Below are 23,528 nucleotides of genomic sequence, written 5' to 3'. Positions count from 1 at the left end.
GCCCAGCCCAGTGTCAATCAATGAGAGAACCAATGGGCCGCTGATCTATGTGTTTCATGGTCCGGTCTGTGAGATAGAAAAAAATGTAAAAAAAAAAAAATTTTTTACCAATAGGCCTACATTACACCTACACAAAGACCCCAGCGAATTAAGCAAAACAAAACAAAACAAAACAAAACGAATGGGCCGCCGATGTACGAGTTTTATGGGCCGTTTAAAAAAAAAAAGAAAAAAAAAAGAAAAAAAAAAAGGGAAAGTGCCCGGTCTTTCAGATGGCCAGTCCGCCCCTGATTACAGATTAGCTTTCAGTTTCACTGGTGAAACAGCACTTTTACACGCTCATTGCGCATATTTTTTTTTACGGAAAAACGTTTGTAGGTTATAATTTATCTTGACTCATTATGACATTATGTTTATATTCGACGGAAATTAATTTAATAGGCCTGTATGTATTTTGCTTGATAATTCTAAGACATTTATTTATTACAGTCTCTTTTCTGGTCAACGATAAAAATGAACAATGTAGCCTACGTGGACGTGATTTGTGTTGTTCTTTGGCTCGTAACTGTCGATGAAATCACTGGAGATCAGAGTAAGATCTGTACAGATGTTCAGTGTAAAGAGAGATTCAGAGACAGACTGAAGCTGGATCATCAGACTGGATCTCTGACTATCGGAAACACCAGAAACACAGACTCTGGACTTTATGATGCATGGATCTCTAGCAGAAACCGTGGCGGTGGAGATTCCTACTCTGTTGTAGTTCGTGGTAAGTCATTATTTTTAATGTCCTTAAAGTCTTTTAAAGTCCCCCTGTAGTCAATAATTTTATTGAAACTCAAAACTCATTAAAGCTCATCTTTGATCACCAAAATTACATATGTAAAAGTTTTTCCTATGGAAAAAAAATTATATATATATATGTATATATATATATATATATATATATATATATATATATATATAGGCTACCTTAAAATAGCTTGAATGTAACTCTACACCCTTGCTTCATGTGTACACGGTCCATGAATATGCAAATTGGCTAAAATACATTTCAGAGAAAGTTTAATTAAAATGAAATAAAGAGAGCGCTGCAGTGATAGTGTATTTACTCAGAATGAAGCGCATCACGGGCGCGCACCACCCACCGAAGTGTGCGATGATGTCATCACGCTGTTATGCCAAGCGAAAATAATTAATTTAATAAAGGCACATAACACTCTATTTAACAAAGCACAAATAAGAAATTGATCAGTATTTAAAAAGTATTAGAAAAATAACATTTTACTATATTATAATGGAATTGAAGAAAGTGTACAAACATAAACGGCTTGCAGGCTACTCACTACAGAAACAGATAGACCTTGTTGTGCATTATTTGCACGAAACTATTTTCTCAAACAATCTGCTATTATCATAAGCAATTATCTCTGCAGTTAAAACATAGCATGCCAGAGGAAAAGTGTTCAAAAGCATTGCATCCACAACACAGTTCTATTTTTTTATTTATTTATTATTTTTTTTTGTGTAACTTCTCAGTAATGATTTCATGTAGTTTAAGTGCACTCCATTAATGAGAATGGCATATTTCATCTAAATGTTTATATCAGAAGTAAAAGTTTAAATCATTCTTTTATTTAAACTGGTATTGTGAATGTAACTGGTCTGTTGTCTGCGTTGTGTTTATGGTTGCGTACGAGAAGAACAGGACAGCATTCGGCAGTTTCACTGATCTTTATTCCTGATATACAAACAAATGTAATCAGCCTCTTAGTGAGAGTCGCCTTGTTAACTATCTCCACTGCATCATCAATGCAAAGAACAATAAAATGCATGTAACAGAAAACATACCTGATACAAACAAATGTAATCAGCCTCTTAGTGAGAGTCGCCCTTGTTAACTCTATAAAACAAATGTGATGTACACTTGTCACATGTGCTGTCATTTCACATTTAGGCCCAGATGCAAAAATATAACTTAAACGGGATGAAATGACAAATAACCACACAGATAGGTAAAATAATATTATATAAAAATAGACATAAGCAACAATTAAAATTAGGATTAAAAAAAGATTATCAGGATCCCAAAATAACCTCACCTCTCCACTTCATCACCAATGCAAAGAGGAAGTTGTATTGCATCACCAATGCAGAACAGGAAATTGTATTGACTCATGACATCACATCAATTAAAGGGACAGGTGCTCACTTCACTTAGGCAGTCATATCAGGTGCATGTAAACGAACAATTTTGTGAGAATTCTAATAAACTATAACAGTACACTTTCTGTCCCTGTTACATGCACATGACCTGTATTTATGATTAGGACTCATAATGAAGATTTACTTCATCTGCCATTAGATAGAATTCTAATAAACTATACATACATTTAACAGTACACTTTATGTACCTGTTACTGTCACGGCAGACTACAAACAAAAGGTGCGAGGACTCAAAAGCTGGAGAAATAAGTATTTATTAATAAAAACACAAAACAAAACCCACGAGGGGGAAAACAGAACTAAGTAAATACAAAAACAATAACAGACTGAACACTATGGAAGATCTCGGGGAACAGGAAACAAAAGACAACGTACCGACACAGACTGCAAACAAGAGGGAACTAATAAAGGGAAACTAATCAGGAGGGAACAGGTGGATGAACTCAAACAATAATCAGATAACAAGGGGGAGGGATCAGACAATAACACGAGCACATGGCCCAAAATAACAAAACACCCATGTGCAGCACAAGACAGGCATGTGACATTACCCCCTCCCTACGGAGCGGCTACCAGACGCTCCATAAGACCTGGACGGGACGGAAGGGACAGACCAGGGCGGGACGGGAGGGACAGGAGGGACAGACCAGGGCGGGACGGGAGAAACAAAATGTTTGGGACACCAGAGTGGCCCACAGGGTTCGGGAGGCCAGGACGGAGCAGGCTGTGCAGACGGCCAGAGTGGAGACGACAGTTCATCTGGCAGCCAGGGCGGAGACGACCCCTCGGGCGGCCAGGGCGGAGCAGACAGTCCATCGGGCGGCCAGGGCGGAGACGACCCCTCGGGCGGCCAGGGCACAGGAACAGGCACCACCGGCTCAGGAACAGACACGGGCGGCCAAGGCACAGGAACAGACACCACCGGCTCGGTGCCGGCCATCTTGTCCGGAGACACTGGATCGGCAGACGTGACGTGAACAGTCTCTGGATCGGCAGACGTGACGTGAACAGAACAGTCTCTGGATTGGCAGACGTGACGTGAACAGAACAGTCTCTGGATCGGCAGACGTGACAGGTCGCTGGGGTGGCGCTGGCAGGGCGAGCAGCTTGGGCGGGGCCGGTAGGGCGAGCAGCTCGGGCGGGGCCGGCAGGGCGAGCAGCTTGGGCGAGACGTCAAGGATGGCAGTCACCTCCGGGATGGCCTCCGGATTAGGAGCCACCGGACAGGTCATTGAGGGGGCCTTTCTCTTCCTCCTCCGTCTCCGGACCACCGGACTCGGGACCACCGGACTAGCCACGGAGGGGTTCTTCCTTCTCCTCCTCCGTTTCGGAACCACCGGAACTGGGATCACCGGAACAGAGACCACTCCCCTGGCGATCCTCTCCCGATGGCGAATGAAACCCTCCACCATCGCCTCAAAACTGACATGATCAAAAGCTCTACAGATCAGCCAGTCCATCGGTTCATCCAGCGCATAATTAAACAGATCCCTGCAAGCCTCCTCGCCCAGGTTCAGCCCTTCAGCAGCGCGACGGAACCTCTGACTGAACTCCCTCACCTCCAATGGTCGGTACGTTCTGTCACGGCAGACTACAAACAAAAGGTGTGAGGACTCAAAAGCTGGAGAAATAAGTATTTATTAATAAAAACACAAAACAAAACCCACGAGGGGGAAAACAGAACTAAGTAAATACAAAAACAATAACAGACTATGAACACTCTGGAAGATCTCGGGGAACAGGAAACAAAAGACAACGTACCAACACAGACTGCAAACAAGAGGGAACTAATAAAGGGAAACTAATCAGGAGGGAACAGGTGGATGAACTCAAACAATAATCAGATAACAAGGGGGAGGGATCAGACAATAACACGAGCACATGGCCCAAAATAACAAAACACCCATGTGCAGCACAAGACAGGACAGGCATGTGACAGTTACATGCACATGACCTGTATTTATGATTAGGACTCATAATGAAGATTTACTTCATCTGCCGTTAGATGGGCTATAGGCCTATATGTGTCAGTTTCACTAAACGGCCCAACGTGCTCGCTGGCGTAGACATTTAAGAAGGGATGGATATTTGCTTCAAGTGATAGGCTTGGTGAGTGAAATTATATTTGTATTATCTTTCTGTAGGCCTATATATAATTTTCTTTAGATTTTCTGTCTAAAAGTGACCAAAAAGACATTTAACTCCAGCTCACCATCAGTGTCGCCAAACTGCTCAATCTCCAAAATGTTCGTACACATTTTATAAATCACAACTTATGCGTCGGAAGTGGTGTACGCCTCTTTCAGGGCCTGTTTTGTGCGTACGCGACGGTTAGGGCCCAGATCGCTAGATGTCATTCGACTACAGTGAATACCACTTACAGAGATCCACTGGCTTAATGTTACTGTTGTAAACACTGCACAATGGCAAGTGGAAATACAGGTTTAATTCAGCCATATGTTTGAACCAGAAACTGATTCAGAAGAAGAAGTGGAAGAGTGAATACAGGCTCATCTACAAGTCGATGTATCAAAATGGTAATGCGTTTTATGTATTGCTCGGACACATAACAGCAGTGATGGGAATAACGGCGTTACTTTTTTCAGTAACGAGTAATCTAATTGATTACTCTTCCCATCTTAATAACGCCGTTACCGTTACTGCCAAAAAATGCTGCGCGTTACTATAATTGTAGCTGTTTGTTGTTGTTGTTGTTGTTGTTTTTTTTCATCAGACCAACTAGATCTCTGACGCCAGTTTCACTCTGTACGCGTTAGCGTTTGGTCTATTTATGGTCCCGGAGGTAAAAATAGACTCGGCGCCGAAACGGTCGCGGCACTTCTGCTTCTGCTCTGCTCCTGGTACGCGCTACCGCGCCGCCTCTGCGTGCGGTGTGCATGCTCTAATCTAATCTATTAACATGGGCGCCGAAAAAAAATACGCTCTGCGTGCAGTGTGAAACCGGCGTGAGCCGAAAGGCAAAGACTTTTTCTACTGTTCTTCTTTGGTATACCTCATATTGTTACACTGTTCTACTTTTTCGAGGAAGAAAATACTTTAAGTACAATATGTTGATAACAATTATTTGCACTACAAAGAGTGTATATTTGTTATTTATTTTTGGTATAGTGCTTAAAGGTACAATATGCAAGAATTTTTTTGCCGCTAGAGGGCGCTACATTCCAAACAACAACAACGGCGTAGCTTGATGACGATGTGAACGAGCGTGGAATGATGGGAACTGTCGTTTTAGACTCCACCGTGGATGTAAATCAGTCAGAGGGGAATCGAAAAATCATGTTCATGGATGAGGCTAAGTTCTATTTTTATAAATGTTGCGTTTAATAACATGCTTTTTGTGGCGAGGGGGGCGTGGCTCAGCGCGGTCTGTGATGGGAGAGAGAAGAGAAGAGCAAGTAGGTCAAGTGCAAATGACGAACCTGTGTCTTATTGCAGTATTATTGGCGTGGAGAGACCGCTTATAAGCCGCGCTGGAACGAGAGAGAGACTGGAGAGAAAACTGGACGCAGAGGAAGAAAACCGGTGGATCCGAGCTCTCATTTTTGAACTGTTTTGTGCCGTCGCGGTTGCCACAGTGAATGCGCGTTGTGCGCGGCTTTTGTTTGTTTTGCTTTATTTTAATAAAGTACGAGTCCCAGTCACGCCGATCCCTGTCTTCTTCCTTCCTGACTCTTAAACCTCATCACACTTTTATTTCATTAAAATGAATTAACCACAAGAAAATTAAGGTTTAACATTGGTTATCATAGATGTTACTGTATTTGTTGAATTCGTTGTTGTGATAACGCTGCGCAGTGTTCTAAACAATTGTTGTAAAAGTACATTCGAACAAGCCCACATCATTTGCCAAAATACTGATTAATCTTTATGTATAACACATGCTATGTTTATTTACATGGCCATAAACACCAGACGTGATAAACAATGTTTAAACTAAACACAAATCTAAAGCAATAATACTTTCCTTACATAAACATAACTATTACCGAATGCTACATTTGGAAAATATAAAATTAAGCATGCTTTGTCGACAGAACCAGCTGCAATCGGTAAAGAATAATTGTGTACCATAACGACTGCAAGAAACAAGCTAAAGTTTGTAGTAGCTTGATAGACGCTACAACTTCCTCATTTGTCCAGGACTCCACGCAGTACGAGCGGAAACCGAGGGTAACGCGGATATGACGCAATTGACTGGCGACTCCCAGCTCACCCCTGCTCTAACGCCCCGTTTCCTTGGTTAAAATCGCAATTTTCTCACGATTTAAAAATAGTTGGAAACATTTGGGATATTGTAAGTAATCAACTTAACAAAATATATAACACTGGCCTTGAGATTTTGGGATATTTTAATGCAAAATTCTTACATATTGTACCTTTAACAAGCATAATTTAATTTTGCCCAGTTGTGGCCCGTTGAGTTGAGGGGCAATATCAAAAGTTCCAAAACATCTAATGTGTTATTTGTATGGATCCAAATATGTTTAATATATAAAAAATGGCATTTGATTGGAGGCTAGTCTCACTTTGTCCCACAGCAACATTAAAATAGTTTAGATTTGTGTACATTGTTTCTGTTAATAATGTAACTGGTATTGTTAACACAGTATTGTAAGTGTCCATTTCATTATAATATTCAGATTTGATTTTGAGCATTTGAAAATGTACTTGAAAGTAACGCAATAGTTACTTTCTGAAGTTTATAATTTGTAACTGAGTAACTAATTTACTTGAACTTATTACTTTTTAAAAGTAACTTGCCCAACACTGCATGACAGTAATTCAGATGATTGGCCCTTGGATTGACATTGTCAAACAGCTAATTATGTGTTGCTAATGTTACACAAACCATGTTCCTGTTCGCCATCTCAGAGTCAGACAGCTGCCTCAGTATCCTTAGAAAAGCTTTGAAAAACTCAGAACGTCAGTGGAGAATGGCATATAGTTAATCATAACATCATAATAAAAAGATAGTACAATTTTCTGAAGTATTTTCATGGGTAACATTCATCTATGCAATATTCATGAATTGTATAATGTTCATTATGTTAAATAAGATCATTAATTATACTCATGTATGCTTGTCTGATGAGTGAATCTGTAAACCAATGATGTTCTTCTGCTGTTTGTTTGCATGTGCTACATTTAGGGGTGTGCAATATTGACAAAAAAAGTTGATCTCAATATTTTCTGGGATTTTGTTGACAAAATTTAGCTGAGTGTGCTTTTGTGCTGATACATTGGCTGGTTTAGTCCTGTCATAGCTTTTCATAATGTATTTCGCTCCTTCTAAGGCGTTATTCAAGAACCACTTATGGTTCGATTAACACTGTCGAACAACATAACACTAACTAGTGTCTTCCATTTGACATTACAATATTCTTCATATTCAGTGCACTGATTATTTCACAGCAGTTGAAACTAGCTTTTCTATTAAGGGCTGATATTTGCCTCCTTAAATTGGTTTCCATGGGCATTTTTCTAACCTTATTAAATGTATGCATCATCTTTTATTTTTATTTTTATTAAATGCTTAATCACTCAGTGAATGATTTTGGACTCTCAAGATGTGGTTTTGTTCAGTTTTTGCAAAGTGAGTGACATAATCTAATGCCAGTTCACATACAGTATCTTAATATTATCATAATCATAATATTATCGTTGAGAATACATATCGCACACTCCTATTTACATCATGAATCTACACATATTTCTCTCCCCGCAATCTTTATGATCTGAAAAAATAAAATAATTCACAGCTTTTTCCTGTTGTGTAATTTTGTTTAACTTTTATTTTCTTCTTCAGGTTTGTCTGTTGTTGATAAAGATGAAGTGTCAGTGATGGAGGGGGATTCAATCACTCTAAACACTGGTGTTAAAACAAACCAACAAGAAAAGATTAAATGGTATTTTAATGACACCCGCATCGCTCAAATCACTGTAGATCAGAGTAAGATCTGTACAGATGTTCAGTGTAATGAAGATACTGAGAGATTCAGAGACAGACTGAAGTTGGACAAACGGACTGGATCTCTGACCATCACAAACATCAGGACATCAGACGCTGGACTTTATCAACTACAGATCATCAACAGCAGAAGCAGCATCATGAAGATATATAGTGTTTCTGTTCATGGTGAGTCACTATGTTTAAAAACAAGAACTGTACATTTAAATCACAACAATCATTTTCCTCAAAAAGATAATAGTATTGACTCATTAAATATATACATTTTTGATCTCATCGGTTGATCTACTATAAGAAGTCAGAGAAGTCATTATGTATAAGAGCATCCATGAGACTGAATATATGTTTGTCTGATGAGTGAATGTGTAAATCAGTGATGTTCTTCTGCTGTTTGTTTTCATGTTACATTATGAATCCAAGCATATTTCTCTATTCACAATCTTTATGATCTGGAGGAAACATTTTCAAAGCACTTTCCTGTTGTGTAATTATGTTTGGTTTATAATGAACTGTTCATTTCTTCTTCAGATGTGTCTGGTGTTGGTACAGATAAAGTGTTAGTGTCAGTGATGGAGGGAGATTCAGTCACTCTAAACACTGGTGTTGAAACAAACCAACAAGAGAAGATTATATGGTATTTTAATTACATTCGTATAGCTCGAATCACTGGAGATCTCAGTTTCATCTGTACAGATGTTCAGTGTAATAAAGGTACTGAGAGATTCAGAGACAGACTGAAGCTGGATCATCAGACTGGATCTCTGACCATCACAAACACCAGAAACACAGACTCTGGAGTTTATAAACTCAAGATCTTCAGCAGCAGGACCAGCATCATAAGGAGATTCAGTGTTTCTGTTCATGGTGAGTCACTATGTTTAAAAACAAGAACTGTACATTTAAATCACAACAATTATTTTCCTCAAAAAGATCCTACAATCAGCTGTTGGTTTGTGTTTCAGATGTTCTTGCTTCAGAACGAGATAAAATGAAGAGAAAGTCAGTGAAGGAGGGAGAATCTGTCACTTTAGATTCCGGTGAATTAAAAAAAACGAATAATTCGATTATGTGGTATTTTAATGACACTCTTATCGCTGAAATCACTGGAGATCAGAGTAAGATCTGTACAGATGATCAGTGTAAAGAGAGATTCAGAGACAGACTGAAGCTGGATCATCAGACTGGATCTCTGACCATCACAAACATAGACTCTGGAGAATATAAACTGAAGATCGGCAACATCAGATTCAGCATCATAAAAAACTTCAGTGTTTCTGTCATTGGTGAGTATCATTACGTCACTCAAATCAACCCAGTAAATGTTTTCATTGTGGCCTCTTTGGAAAAAAAGTGACTTGTTGGACTCAATATTAAAATACAATCACTGTAAAAAAAAATCTTGTCAAATTAACAGTAACTTACTGGCAACAATTATCCAGTAGTTGCTGTATTTCATTCAACAGTAAAATTACTGTAACACTAAATACAGTAGTGTTAAGCATACTGTACAATTAAATACATTATTTTACTGTAATTTTTTACCACGTTAAAACACAGTATTACACCGTTGATTTTTAATAATACTGTATAGTATTATACAGTTATGAAATGTTATTTTATTACTTTTATAGTGCTACTGTGTTACCTGTAGAATATGTAGAAAATCTGTAGGAATATTATTTTAACAGTTAATGGGAAATAGAAAAAAGAACAATTGAAGCTTTAACTGCACAACAAGGTTTATTGTGTATTTTTAAACAATACATTAGTAATAATAATGTAATATAATACAACAATAAAAATCTGTTTTAAAAGAAGACTAATGAACAATATATATTTAATTAAGATCAGTGAACAATTCATGTATTTCAATTCATGCAAAAATGATCCTGAACAGGTAAAAAATAAACTTAGAAAGAAAGCAAGACAGGTGAGGATGAAGGCCAGGTGAGGAGGGTAGTGATGGTGTCAAGTGGTAGAAGAGCGACAGCATTTCTGATAATCCTGCAAGGAATGATAAGCACAAATCAATCAGAGGCAAAAAAACACAACTAATCATCAAAAAAACCTAACTCACATTATTGTTACAGGTACCGGCTGGTATCATGTAAACAGCTTATGCTCTCGCTCTGAAACAGGAGAAATAAATGAGACAGGGCAAAGTCTGCGTCCGTTTCTCATCTCGCTCAGCAGAAAGAGCTCCAAGAGGATTTATTACACAATCACAATTAAAATCCTACTTGGTTACAACACACAATGTCTTCTGATGAAATAGACAGTTTCAAAAATAAAATACAATTTGTCTTTTCTCAACTTTCAGCAATTACTGAGATATAAATTGTATTTGATTAAATAAATCAAAATGATAACCACTGTTACCTTGTAAGTTGTCTCTTTTCAACTTAATATAAAACCTAGCTTATGTTACCACTTGCATATAATTCCTAAATGCATTTTCCATTTTCAAGTAGCAATCATTTTGACTCTTCCACAATGCATGAGCTGACAGACTTCTAACTTGTTTTTAAACCACTTTTAAATAACGTTTGGTTTTAACACTAGCTTTTCACATATTACACAATATCATACATTTCAAAACTATTAAACCTTACAAAAATGTTCAAAGAACTAAAAATAAAACTCTGTTCGACGTGACGTAAATTACAGATGACGTCACCGGGCGCGAAAGTACAACTGCTGCTATATATACATATATGTCCACATTTTCATAATACAGCCTTGTTACATGGACCTTGAAACATTCAGCGACATGTAAACATATTACATTTCAGTTATTTAACTTAATTTACCAATCTACCAACCTGAAACAGGAGAAATAAATGAGACAGGGCAAAGTCTGCGTCCGTTTCTCATCTCGCTCAGCAGAAAGAGAAAGACCGCAAAGCGGGACAAACTGACGTAACGCCCCGGGAGCACAATAAGCGCCACACTGCCCCCTGCTGACGAACTCCAGAATTACTCCTGATTTCTATATAAAATATATTAGCGCAAATAAATGGTAGAAACAGGTTAATTACCCCTGAACAAAGTTCAAAAACATTTCTTTATAAAATTACAAAAATTACCACAAATGTGATAACAATTTACTGGGCATCACATTATCAACACCTTTTTAGGAGAATTTTTTTTGCCTATGGTATCCACCTTATTTTTCACGGAAGAGTGGGCACGGCCATTTATAAATTAAATGTGTCTGGCTTCCGGTGTCATACGCTTATAGTTATTTCTAGCTGTACAAAAAAGCTTGCTATGCTTCTTGATATTTTGATGTATTGAATTTGTCATAATTGTAAACACTAGTTTGTAGCACAAATATTTTTATTATTTACAGCACTTTGTTATTCATCTCATTATTTCCATATAGCGGGTAATGAACCGGAAGTCTCGCACATTCACAGAAAATAGCTTAGGTAGGCCGCTACTTTAGTTTTTACATATAAGAAACACGTTCAACATGGACACGCAAGCGGTTTTCTGTGGTAACGAACAAATACTCTATAAAAGAGAATGAACATGTCCTGTATCAGAAGCTAAAGTAATAAATATTGAGAAGGCAATGGCCCATATTCTATATCTCTGACTCCAAACAATCGGCCACTGATCAGGGCTGCGTTTCCCCAAAGCATTGTAACCTTAAATTGATTATAGAGCAATTACCACCAATGGTCTCTACGATCAATTTAGGCTTACAATGCTTACGATAGTCAGTTCCTTTCATAGATATGTCTGTCGACTTTATGCTTACTAATTTTAATGATGAAAAAGACGTGCGTGAGCTCACGCCGTGAGAGGCGAATGTGAACGCTGAGCGGCAGCGGGTTAGATTAAATTAACGCAGATATGAGGTGTGTATAATTTAAACTAAATAACTCCCGCTTCATTGGGGCTAACAGTAGCTGCTGATCATTTCTCTTCAAATTTCATTTAGATATATGCATAGATTTGATTTTAGATTTGATCATAGATTTTAAATCTATTCTATGCATATATCAAATTGAAATTTAATTCAAAAGAGAATTCACAATTTCAAAAGTACCGCCTCTTTTGAATCAAATCGTGACCCAAAGAATCGATTTGAATCGAATCGTTGAATCAAAAGATTCCCACCCCTATTACATTTCATTATATTTTAACTTTACCTGTTGTCTTCATTATTTAATGTATGTTTGAGAACATTTAAAACTTAAAATAAATAAATATTTGACATTGATTGTGATAATTATCAACACTGACTGATATGAAACATTTTATCAAGATGATTTTTGACCATATCACTCAACCCTATTTTTACCATTTCATGTTTTAATTAAAACTTATTTAAAGAGATGTTACAATTATAATATAAAAATACAAATTATTTGACTTATACAAGGTATATTTGTTAAATGGAAACTGTGAAGGGAACATAATTACATTTTAAAACAGACTATCAATTTGAAAAATGTATGGTTTAAGTCATTTCCACCCTTTTTGGATTTTTCTAAATACAGATTCAGACACAAATCATTTCTACAGATATGGGCTCCGCTGCACATCCCTAATATTACTCTTACCTTAATGATTTTGCCAATCATATTCTGCAAAGTCCCTGATGTAAGATGCAACGTGTGGATTCAAGGCCATGGTCTTCCTCCGAACAACTCTTTCTGCTCACCTGGAACTGTGATGTTCATTTCGAATTTTCAGGATTTATCCTGACACGAAACCTGTAAACACACAAAAAATGAAAATATTTTCCAACTGAATCAAGAGTGATCACAATATGTAGCATCATCTGTAATAAGTCACATCACAATAGGGGATAAGCTCTAAACCATCACTTGTGCAAAATAAAAAGCCATTGGTGTTACTAATAGAAATCAATTTGTAACAAAAGTGTATAATGAACATGGACTGAGGCAGTGCCATAGAGAGAGAGAGTTGCGACACTCCCATAGACCTCCGTTGTAAATAATGGCGGTGCTTTTAACCGCCTACTTCCGGGATATGAAGATCGGAATAGTTCCAAACACTGTCATTTGGGCGTTGGACACCATTCACTTACATTGCTGTGCGTCGAGTTGTTCCAGAGTTAAGTTGCCGAAATATCGACCTCTTTTGAATTGTCAACTGTCTATATTGTATCAGAGGCCCTTTGCGATGCTTATACTGGTCTTCATTTGTACATGCACAGCGTAATTATTTATATTTTATGTTGGTTGTTTCAACCAATTTTCAAGCACTGCCGTCAGCTAAGAGTTCGGTAATGAATCGCTACCACCTTTATAGCAACTTTTATTTAATTTAATTTTTTGGGATATACTAACTTTTCATTATGTTATTATTGGCTTGTGAGAACAATGCTGGACCTTTAGGATTGTTATGGCCATCACCAGTCCTGTCTGTTTCATATATCACCTGCCCCTGGTTTTTGTTTTTCTTGTTCACACACACAAGCACACATTTTTGTTGTCTGTCATTGTTTAATAAAAAAATATTTTATTTGAAAACCTTCATTTGTATCAGCCATGCTTAAATTCGTTTTTAATCTGTTATAGTTTTGATAATGTGTATGGCTTAATCTTAAAATTATATTCTTAGTCTTAACATGATTATGTTTCACGTTGTGGTCCTGGGGGGTGGCCACTTTCATCAGAAGAAGTGAGCTAGCTTCTAAGCGAATTCTGAACGGACCGCCACGGCAGACCTCTTTGCGTGATCACGAAGGTAGGCTAATGGCTGAATCAAAATTTATAAGCAAAATCACGGGAATCAATAGCCTAATACAGCCCAGTTGTGCTAAAATAAATATCATGAGACGTCCATCATCAGATGAATGATATGGAAAAGTTAAGTTAGAGCCGCTAAAGCCAGTGCTACTACCCATGCGAACATGAACACTATAAGCTTTTCCCTCCAAAAATATAGCCTAAAACGTATCTCCAAATGCAAAACTGACATTAACAAAATGCAATAATGCTATAACAGCTGAAAAAGTACTTGGGTGTGTGTTTTATTTTATATTTACCGTTCAATAATGCAATCGCTGCTGTCTGTCCCATAGAAGAACATGACAGCCAGCGTACGTTTTGGAACTATTGGGGCTTACATGAACCACGTGACAGCCATAGCGGCGACATCAAAGAGTGTCGCAACTCTCTCTCTCTATGGCTCTGGACTGAGGTAACTGCACAAGGTCCTGGCAGATCGCCAGGTCAGGTCCTCACAGACGTGTAAAAGAAAATTCTGATTTAGACTAAAATAATCGCGAATAAATCAATAAGAGGAATCGAAAATTTAATTTTATAACAAGAATCCGAATCCTAACCTTGGGTATCCAATTGCAGGATACATTGATCGATTTTCAATTCCCAACCGTATGATATATAAAATAATGAACGCGCAGGCGCTTCCACCGACTTAAAATGGTAAATAACACAATTATTAGATCATTCTGACCTTATAAGAGGCTACAAATGCAATCTATGTTTATTAAATTACATGTATTAATCAAGTAGGCTAGCTATCAACATGAAGGAAATCCGCGTTACAGAACATAAGCCGCGGGCAGTTCTTCTATCTAAACTAACCTGCTACTATTTAGTTTGCATAAAAAAATATATATATAAAGATTCATCACTAACCAGATATTTATGGCGAAAACTTCGCCGACAGACACAGCGACGCGATGCAAAGGCCTACGCTCTCAACGTTACTCAGGGAACTGAAGAGTTATTCATAAAACGGCAGCTTTGTGGTTATTTTTCGCGGTCATTTCGTACTACTGTATTTAAATTTACAGTAACATGTCCCAATGTCCCAAACTACATTGAAACCTAGAGTAGCCTATCATATTGTACACAGCTTATAGTAAAATGTTGAGAATAAATTAAATTAAATATCTAAATCCTGGTCAGCTACTCTCTAAATAATTTTAAAGTTATTAGCTAGAATCCATGCATACAAATATTAAGATTTATTACTTACCATATGAAGTTCCAGGTCGGCAGAAACGACAGGTCTACACGATGCACTGACACAACAGAAACACTCATTCAAATGCGCTCTCATGCACCCCCCACTGACAGAAATTAAGACTGTTAATGGTAACACAGTCCTGAAAATGTTTTATGTAAGGATAACGTTAGTAGGCTAGCAATTTTCCTTGTGGAATTGTGTGTGGTGTTTTTCGCGGTCAATTTGCACTGCTGTATTTAGATTTACAGTAACTAATAATTTCCCAGAATGCATTGAAAATCTACAGTAACATACTGTCAACTGTGTGCACAGTACATAACTGTTGAAAATACAAAATAATACTGTGAAAGCAACCAAATCTACAGTAACATACTGTACATAGGTTATACAGCAAGAAACTGTTGAGAAAAACAGTATAATGCTGTGAAAACAACAGAAATCATTTACATTGTGATTATCTCTATCACCTTAACGTGCACATCAGGTGATAGATAATTAATATGAGAAATACAATTATGAATTTGGCTTCCTGTTATCATTCAATTTAATATGATACAAATGTTGACCAACGAAGCAGACAAATTGGTAAAGTAGTTTGTATCAGTCACTCTGTAAGTAATAATGACTGTCTGTCTTCAGCTGTTGTAGCAGGAATGTGTGTTGTTGCTGTTGCTGTCCTGCTGTTTGTTGCTGCATCTGCTGCTATGATTTACAAATGTAAGTATTACATACAGTTGATCTGACAAGATGAAAATGTATTTATTGTTTGAAAATGTTAATCTTTAAAAGATGTGAACATTTTTATTCTTATTCTAATTAACCAAAGTTCTGTGTGCAGGCAGCGCAGGCAGCAGGACGGATCACTCTGATCCGGTAAGATTACATGTATGCATAATAAGTTCTGTATTAGCCAATCAGATGTGGCTACGTCATTATATGGGGATTAGTTCATTGCTTGTTACGTTTAGCATCAGATGCTCACAGGCTCCGGTGCAGATGGTTTGTACCCATCGGCGCTGGGCAAGAGCATAAAAGCACCGTTGTTGTACAAGTGTGTCTTAAGAAGTGAAGTTCCTGAAACGGATTCTCTTTGTGTGCTTCTCCTCACGCCTCCATGGACACTGATAACCCAAAAACAAGAAAGCACAACAATACTATGAGCACTGAATCTGCCTGTAGAAAGACCGATTTAGATCTGTGAGTTTGAGACATGTTTGTGCGTTTTAGTTTCACTCAGAAATCATTGCATAGAAACACCAGTAATAACTCACTCTTCAAGACTCCGCTGCTCCCATACTGTGCAATAAAGATACGTGAATACATATTATGTTACTATAAAATTACAATAATTTGTATTGCTATCATTATATTATTATAATGCTGGGGGACAGCATTTCAAGTCAAGTCACCTTCATTTGTATAGTGCTTTTAACAATATAGATTGTTTCAAAGCAGCTTTACAGTGATAATAGGAAACTAAAGTAACAGAGATTGTTTTGGCTTTACAGCAGCTCTAGAATAAAGTTATTGGCCAGCTAAAGTTAGTTTTGATTGATTCACTTCCGTTGCAAAGATCATTATTAACTTAGGGGCTGCTAACACGACACCGTTCTAACAGAAAACCCTTAACGCACTCCGGCCCGGCCCGCTCCGAATTTGTGAAAACGCTGACGACATGCACATGCATATTACATGTTTAGTCTATAGGTATGTGTGTTTGAATATATATGTGCGCAGGTGTGTAGTCTCTCTTTACAAATTGACCTCAACAAATTACTTTTCTAGCCTTAAAAATTTATAATACAGAATTATTTATCGCTTCTGCGTAGCCACTTGAACCAGAATTATCCCGACAACGTTTTATCTGTACAGAGGTAAAGGGCAGGGAAGGAGGCCTTCACAGGGGAGAGACTAGTTGACACTTCAGGACTGCTTTGTCGTCGTGTCCAGGTGCAGGTCTTTCATCAGATCTGGATACGGCTTGGATATGGCTTGGATCCAGCGGACTGTGGTAAGCCTCGGGATAAACAGAGAGACTGATATTAGCGTAGACGCCTGTGATGAGGTTCAGTGTTTGGAAGGAAGAAGACAGGGTCGGCGTGACTGGGACTCGTACGTTTTATTGTAAAAACTCAAAACAATAAACAAAACAAAAGGCGCGCAGACAGCGCATTCACCGTAGTCACGCAACAGCACAAAACACTTTCACATTAATACTCGTTCCGCTTGATCAGCTCAGACTCATTCCACTTTGTTGTCGGCCACTCTTTCCACTCTTGCTGACGGCGTACGAGTCCTCAGTCCTTCTCTCTCCCTCTCTCTCACTCCACAGCGGCTTATATCCGGTCTCTGCACGGCAATTACTGCAACAAGACACAGTTGTTTGTCATTTGCACTTGACCTACTACACCGCAGTGCTTGTCTCCTTTCTCTCTCTCCCATTAGAGACCTCGCAGAACCATGCCCCCCTCGCCACAACGCCATTCTTCTTATGATGTTGCAAGTACATCAGGATTTATGGTAAGTGTTTCGATTCCGGTAGACCTAATCTATGCAGCCTAACATTGAATTATAGAAGTCTATAATGTGTTATGTGTATGCTAGGTCAAAGAGATGTGCTTTTAGTCTGGATTTGAACTGACAGACTGTGTCTGCTTCCCGGACAATGTTAGGAAGACTGTTCCAAAGTTTTGGTGCTAAATAGGAAAAGTTTTAAAGGTGCCCTAGAATGTGAAATTGAATTTATCTTGGCATAGTTAAATAACAAGAGTTCAGTACATGGACATGACATACAGTGAGTCTCAAACACCATAGTTTTCTCTTTCTTATTTAAATCTCGTTTTTGAAAAACACCCCTGAAAAACAGGCGAATCTCCACATAACACCGACTGTGACGCAACAGTCGGGATCATTAATATGTACGCCTCCAAAAATTTGCATATGCCAGCCCATGTTCAGTGCCAGCCAGGCGGAACTGCGCAGCCGAATCATCAGAAGTTCTGCAGGTGAAGAAACAAGCGAGGATCATAGGGAAAATGGCAGATCTATCTATAATCTATCTATCTATCTATAATCGGATACCGCTACGCAGTGTTTAAGTCGAAGTTGTTAGTTTGCTCTGCCCATTTCACCACGGACTGTTTTTCTAACCTGGAACAATATCAAGCAGCCAGGCATCTCTCGGCGCCTCAAACGGACGAAGGGGGCAATTTCAACTAACGTTATATTTCCGCAAGCGGTAAGTAGTGATTTTATTAACGATAATTTACACTGTGTTATCTAGATCCAGCGCGATATTGTTTTTTCCTCGAGAGACATCGTGGCTTGCAAACGAGCAAACGAAGCATGGCAGTTGCTCAGTGTTTGGATGTACAAATGAACACAAAAGTATTTTTTTAGCTCCTTCATCCGAGCCTCTGAAGAACAAGTGGGTTATGTGAATTTCTGATGTGTAATTGTTCAAGTTCAGACAGATAATCTTTCTCTCGAAGTCGTTCAACACTGTTTATGCATCAGTAAATCGCATTGCAGTGATAAGATCTTCATTCACGCGATCAACAGGCTGTCATCTGCTCAATGCTTATCACTGCAACCTTTTATGTGATGGGAATAGATCTAAATACTTAAAAAACTTCTCATGATTCGTTAATCCCGATAGCTGTAATAGTAAAAACGTATAAAAGCTGTAATAGTAAAAGTTTTCCAGATAGCTCTACATGTAATGCCAGATATTTCATATGCAAGCATGTCAGCCAATCACAGCAGTGGGCAACAACACTGAAGTCTCACAGCAGCCACGCCCCCTCAAACAGAGTGTTCAAATCAGGTGATGAAATCAGGCTAGGAAATATGCCTTTTATTTCTAAATTATAACAAATTTTGATCTAAAAAACATACTAACATTATAAGGGCACCCCAGAAAACATTATAAAATAATAAAATAATCCATTCTACGGCACCTTTAAGTAATTTTGTGTTTGTGTCAATGAATCATCATTCCCATTCATTTATTTTACATTCTGTGAATCTGTTTTATTACAGGATCGTCATGAAGAGGAACCTAATCAGAATAACATTCAATTGATGGACGAGAGGTCCTCTATGGATGAGATGTCCTCTAATCAGTCTGTGACTGAGGCTACCATTGAGACATCACAGTAACATTATTATGTTTGCTCGAGAAATCCAACATTCTGTTCTACTATTTAAGCTTTTCTTCTTTTTCTTCTTCTTAGACTAAATGCATCTCCTCCTAGAGTTTTCAAGCTACATCTTCTCTCCTACTTTTCTAATTGATCCGACATACGGTTTTCCTAAAAATGACACTCAAAACTTGGAGAAATACCATAGATTTACATTAGTCCTGGTGATATGTGCAAACTTTGAGATTGTTGTGAATTCTCTCTCTTTAAGTATTAAGTTGGCTATGTGTGTGACGTTTTAAGTTGTGTTTGACGCAAATAATGTAGTGCAGCGTTCTCCTCGAGACCCCTTTCGAGCGCCCCCCTTCCCCCCCCCAAATATAATTTTTGTTACCCCATTGGCAGATAATGTTTTGCTTGTTTTAAGCAAAAACTCAATTTTTATTTATTTCCCCAGAAAACAAGACTTAATATCTTATGTAATTTTACTACTTTAGTAAAATAACGTTATGCATCTTTATTTAAGAAATGTTTGATATTTGGACTGGAAACAATACAAAAATACTAAGTAAGAAAAGCATTTTTGCAGTGTAATAACTGAACTTGCAACAGTTTTGTTGCAAAGAACAATATTATGGTGAAATTAGATCTCGTGTTTGAGTTAAAAACGAATTATTGTTAAGCATAGCAAGAATCATAGAAAAAAGGCTAACAAATAAGAGTTTTACCCACCAATTAATATTGCCCCTTCATTCATGACATGGATACCGTAATCATATAGGCTAGATTAAACATAGTTGCACTGCATACCTTTATCTTTCGCTCGTTTCTAAACTGGGCACCTGATGGCTTTGACCTTTCTTGTCCGTCTCTTATTTGGCACTCGACATCGACAATCAACAGATCCCCTGATCCCCCCATAACTGTCACTCACGCTCACGAGTCACGACCAGAATTCAAGACTAAACCAATTCACCTTGGTGGTGGTGACCAAGTAATCGTTTTGTATTACCTATTTTTATTAGCCATTCAGACCATTCAGAAAAACAAAAATGTGCAGGAAATATAGAGGCCCGTATTTATAATATTATGAATGAAATGTGCGTTATCTGGAAGAAAGTCGAGGTGTGACTGATAACTTCGATAACTATATGGATACCCCCCCCTTGTCCGTTCCATTTGGGAGAGACCCAGAGGTGAACTGTCATCCGCGCCCGCGCCTCCGCGCCCCCTCCCCTTTCCCCTTCTCAAACAAACAGCTTCTGTGCACGGCATCTTCTCAGCAAGCAGGGGCGCAAATTTGGCAATTCCCCACACAGTGAAATGATAGATAATAGAAAACCGCTTCGCGGCGCAGATTTGTATTTTTTTTTCTGCTCGTGCCGGCGGTGCCGCCCCCCCCAAAATGCCGCCCCGGGCGATTGCCCGGTTCGCCCGTGCCTAAAACCGCTACTGTGTACACCGATGCATGTATCAATACTATTTTGCACCCGACGCACAGCGGACTTTACCCTCCACAGACGCACGTCGGTAAATTAGGGAATGAACTTGCGCTCCCGGGGGCGGTTCAGCGAAAAGAGGAGGCGTGTTCCAATGCAAACTTCCCTGGTGCTATTTTGCAGTTCCAGAAAACAATTCCGCCACTGACCAGGAAAAACCTAGTCTAAAGTCTGGAGCATTATTCAGATGCTATTTTAAGGGTGCATACTTGGCCATAATGTAGCATGTGCACAACGTGCACACACTTTGCTTCTCTCATCTACACAGACGCAGCAGTTGCCATTTTTGCAAACCATACAGTACATAATTACAAGGAAAAATATTCCACACAAAGGAAATCATTGTTGTGTCCATGAAGATGTGAAAAAATAGGCATAAATCTAGCTTACACATTTACCTGTTTAACCGAAGCAAATTTGGATGGTTTTCTCCCATCCCCATACAATATCACTTCTCTGTCTTTTACGGCCCTGACGAGAACGTCAGTCTCCTCGGCTGTGAAACGCTCCTGGCGTGCACCTGGCAAATCCGCCGTTATAATAGCAATCCGCCATGGAACAATGGCGGATTGCTATTATAATTATTGCTATTAGACTAGGTTTTTGCTGCATGCTTTTAAAGGGAATGTGAGATGACGCTCTGATTGGTTTATTGCACGTTACGCCCAAACCACACCTATGAGTAATGTAGCTACTTCAGACCAACCCATTTTAGATTTGCGTCGGGCGCAAGAGTCATTTATCCCGGCGGTGTAATAGCCACATTCAAAAAACACTATTTTCCCCATATTTGTCATTGTTGCAGCTCGAGCTGCAAGCTGGGGAAAATAATGAACTAAACATTAGTAAGTGTTACAGTCTGTTAGTAATACTCTGTTTAGTTCCTGTCTCTATGAAGCCCCTCCTTCCGAAAAAGCACAATGTGCTCTGATTGGTTGGCTGGACCAGTGTGTTGTGATTGGTCAAGCGCTTGTTTGGGAAATCTCCCGACCCTTACCATAACTGCAAGTTTCAACACACTGGCTGCATCCGAAATCGCTCTCTTGACTAGGTACTTATTTTGAATAAGCAATTACTTAACGATTGCTAAAAAAAGTATGTTCTATATAGTATGAATGTGTGTAGTATGAGTGTAATCTGGACGTACTACACTCGCCATGTTTTCAATATCATGTGATCTTTTAGTGTCAGTTACATCGCTACACTGCTATTCATAAATCCCCTCATGGGTTATTAAAGTGTGCATCAAATGCACGCTTCAGAATCTTGCCGGAAGTATGTCATCCAGGTACTTTTTGCCTACTCTTTTATGAATATTGTGAATTCAGACTTCTGTCACATACTTTTTTTCCCCTAAACATTGCATCTAGCTCCCAAGTCTGATGATTTCAAGCCCAGTGCTTCAGAGTCCAGTGGATCCAAGTCCAGAGTCTGCAGCCATCAAAGCCGTCACTCCCAAAGCATCAAAGTCTGTCCCAAGGAGTCACTAACAGTGCAGCCTTGCCTTCAATTGTGCTTTGTCAATACGCAAATTAATGCTTCCTCTTATTTAAAAAAAACAAACTCGGGAACAGTTTCTCTCCACCGAATCATAGACAGTAAAAGAAATGGACACAGCGACCCCATTGGATTCAACGGAGAAAAGTGAAGTCAATTAGAAGCACTCACTTCCCGATGGCTGACCGTACTGCGCAGACTCAAACTGAGCTTGACGACGTAGATGTGACGTGAGCAACCCGTCTGTCTTCTAGTAGCTGTGCCAAGAGAAATCTGAATCATTCCCTTCTGAAACTTGCAGAGACGGAGAGTGTGAGTAGGAGGTGTCCATGAGCTAGGAGCAGGAGCAACTTTTGCTAAGTATTCTGATTAATTATTTTGTCATTTTGCCTCCACGTCCCCCCGATTGCCCGCGAGCTTCTCTTGCTGTCTATACGGTAATCTCTCTACTGTGCGACATAGAGTCGTGTGGTTATGACGCAATCGTTAGCCTATTTTTACAAAATTGCTTCTACGGGGCCGTAACGTAAGATACAAGGTAATGGAGCCTTTTATACATTTTCGTGTTTCTTTAGAAATAAATAATGGACAAATGGAGTCTTTAAATGCCTCAGATGTAAAGTTATTCGCTGTCAAAGTGACGCCAAAATGAATGGGAGTCAATGGAATGCTAACAGCAGGTGATGGTCCGCTAATCAATGGCGTCCCCCGGGGAAGCTTCAGTTTCCGGCTAATAGATTACCCCCCTGCACCGAATGCACTGATCAAAAGCATGATGGGAAACGACTTGCTGACGACACAGCTTAATGCTCATTGGTTTAAACAACCGTGATGTGTTGTTCTCTTTTAAAATGTTGTCACAGTGTTGGGTTTGTGTTTCCGGGTGTCCACTAGAGGTCCTCCTTCCCCACGGTGTCATTCACATTATGAACTGCATTCCCCACACTCCTTGTCTGTACCCATCACTGTATCATTGCACTCAGCTATTCCCCATTATCATATTTATTATATATACCCTGCCTGTTTAGTGTTTGTTACAGAGTCCTTGTATGTATCACACTACTTCTTAGGTCGGTTCTCGGCTGTGTCTTGTTTTGTTCTTGTGTTGGATTGCTTCATTGGATTTTGACCTCTGCATGGACTGGATTATGATGTAATGGATTGGCCCTTAATAAATATTCTGCAATTTGGATCCTA

At 38.8% G+C, this 23,528-nt stretch overlaps 1 protein-coding gene and 1 long non-coding RNA gene across 6 annotated transcripts in view; one reads left to right on the top strand and one right to left on the bottom strand.

Annotated features, from left to right (window-relative positions):
- Nucleotides 1-23,528, bottom strand: part of LOC309476444 — a 247,752-nt gene that overhangs the window by 73,556 nt on the left and 150,668 nt on the right. The gene's annotated exons all lie outside the window — the stretch shown is intronic.
- On the top strand, nucleotides 123-23,528 carry LOC309476024 (protein sidekick homolog). 5 transcript variants are annotated; one of them, XR_014197905.1, is made up of 9 exons: nucleotides 123-769; nucleotides 8,054-8,383; nucleotides 8,744-9,079; nucleotides 9,178-9,498; nucleotides 15,833-15,910; nucleotides 16,032-16,066; nucleotides 17,066-17,204; nucleotides 17,639-17,713; nucleotides 19,235-19,298. XR_014197905.1 is itself a non-coding variant. In XM_082139123.1 (8 exons), exons 1-8 carry the CDS (start codon nucleotides 514-516, stop codon nucleotides 19,352-19,354), a joined length of 1,551 nt encoding a protein of 516 aa, XP_081995249.1. In that variant the 5' UTR covers nucleotides 123-513; the 3' UTR covers nucleotides 19,355-23,528. The 5 variants fall into 5 exon arrangements, 3 of the variants coding, with proteins under 3 accessions (XP_081995249.1, XP_081995251.1, XP_081995250.1); XR_014197906.1 differs by lacking the exon at nucleotides 19,235-19,298 and having other exon boundaries at nucleotides 17,526-17,662; XM_082139123.1 differs by lacking the exon at nucleotides 17,066-17,204 and having other exon boundaries at nucleotides 19,235-23,528.

This window comes from Leuciscus leuciscus, assembly GCF_965113295.1.
Source record: "Leuciscus leuciscus genome assembly, chromosome: 15".
In the NCBI taxonomy this organism is placed as follows: Eukaryota; Metazoa; Chordata; class Actinopteri; order Cypriniformes; family Leuciscidae; genus Leuciscus; species Leuciscus leuciscus.
The sequence above is the reverse complement of the archived record's forward strand: the minus strand, read 5'-3'. Positions and strand labels throughout refer to the sequence as shown.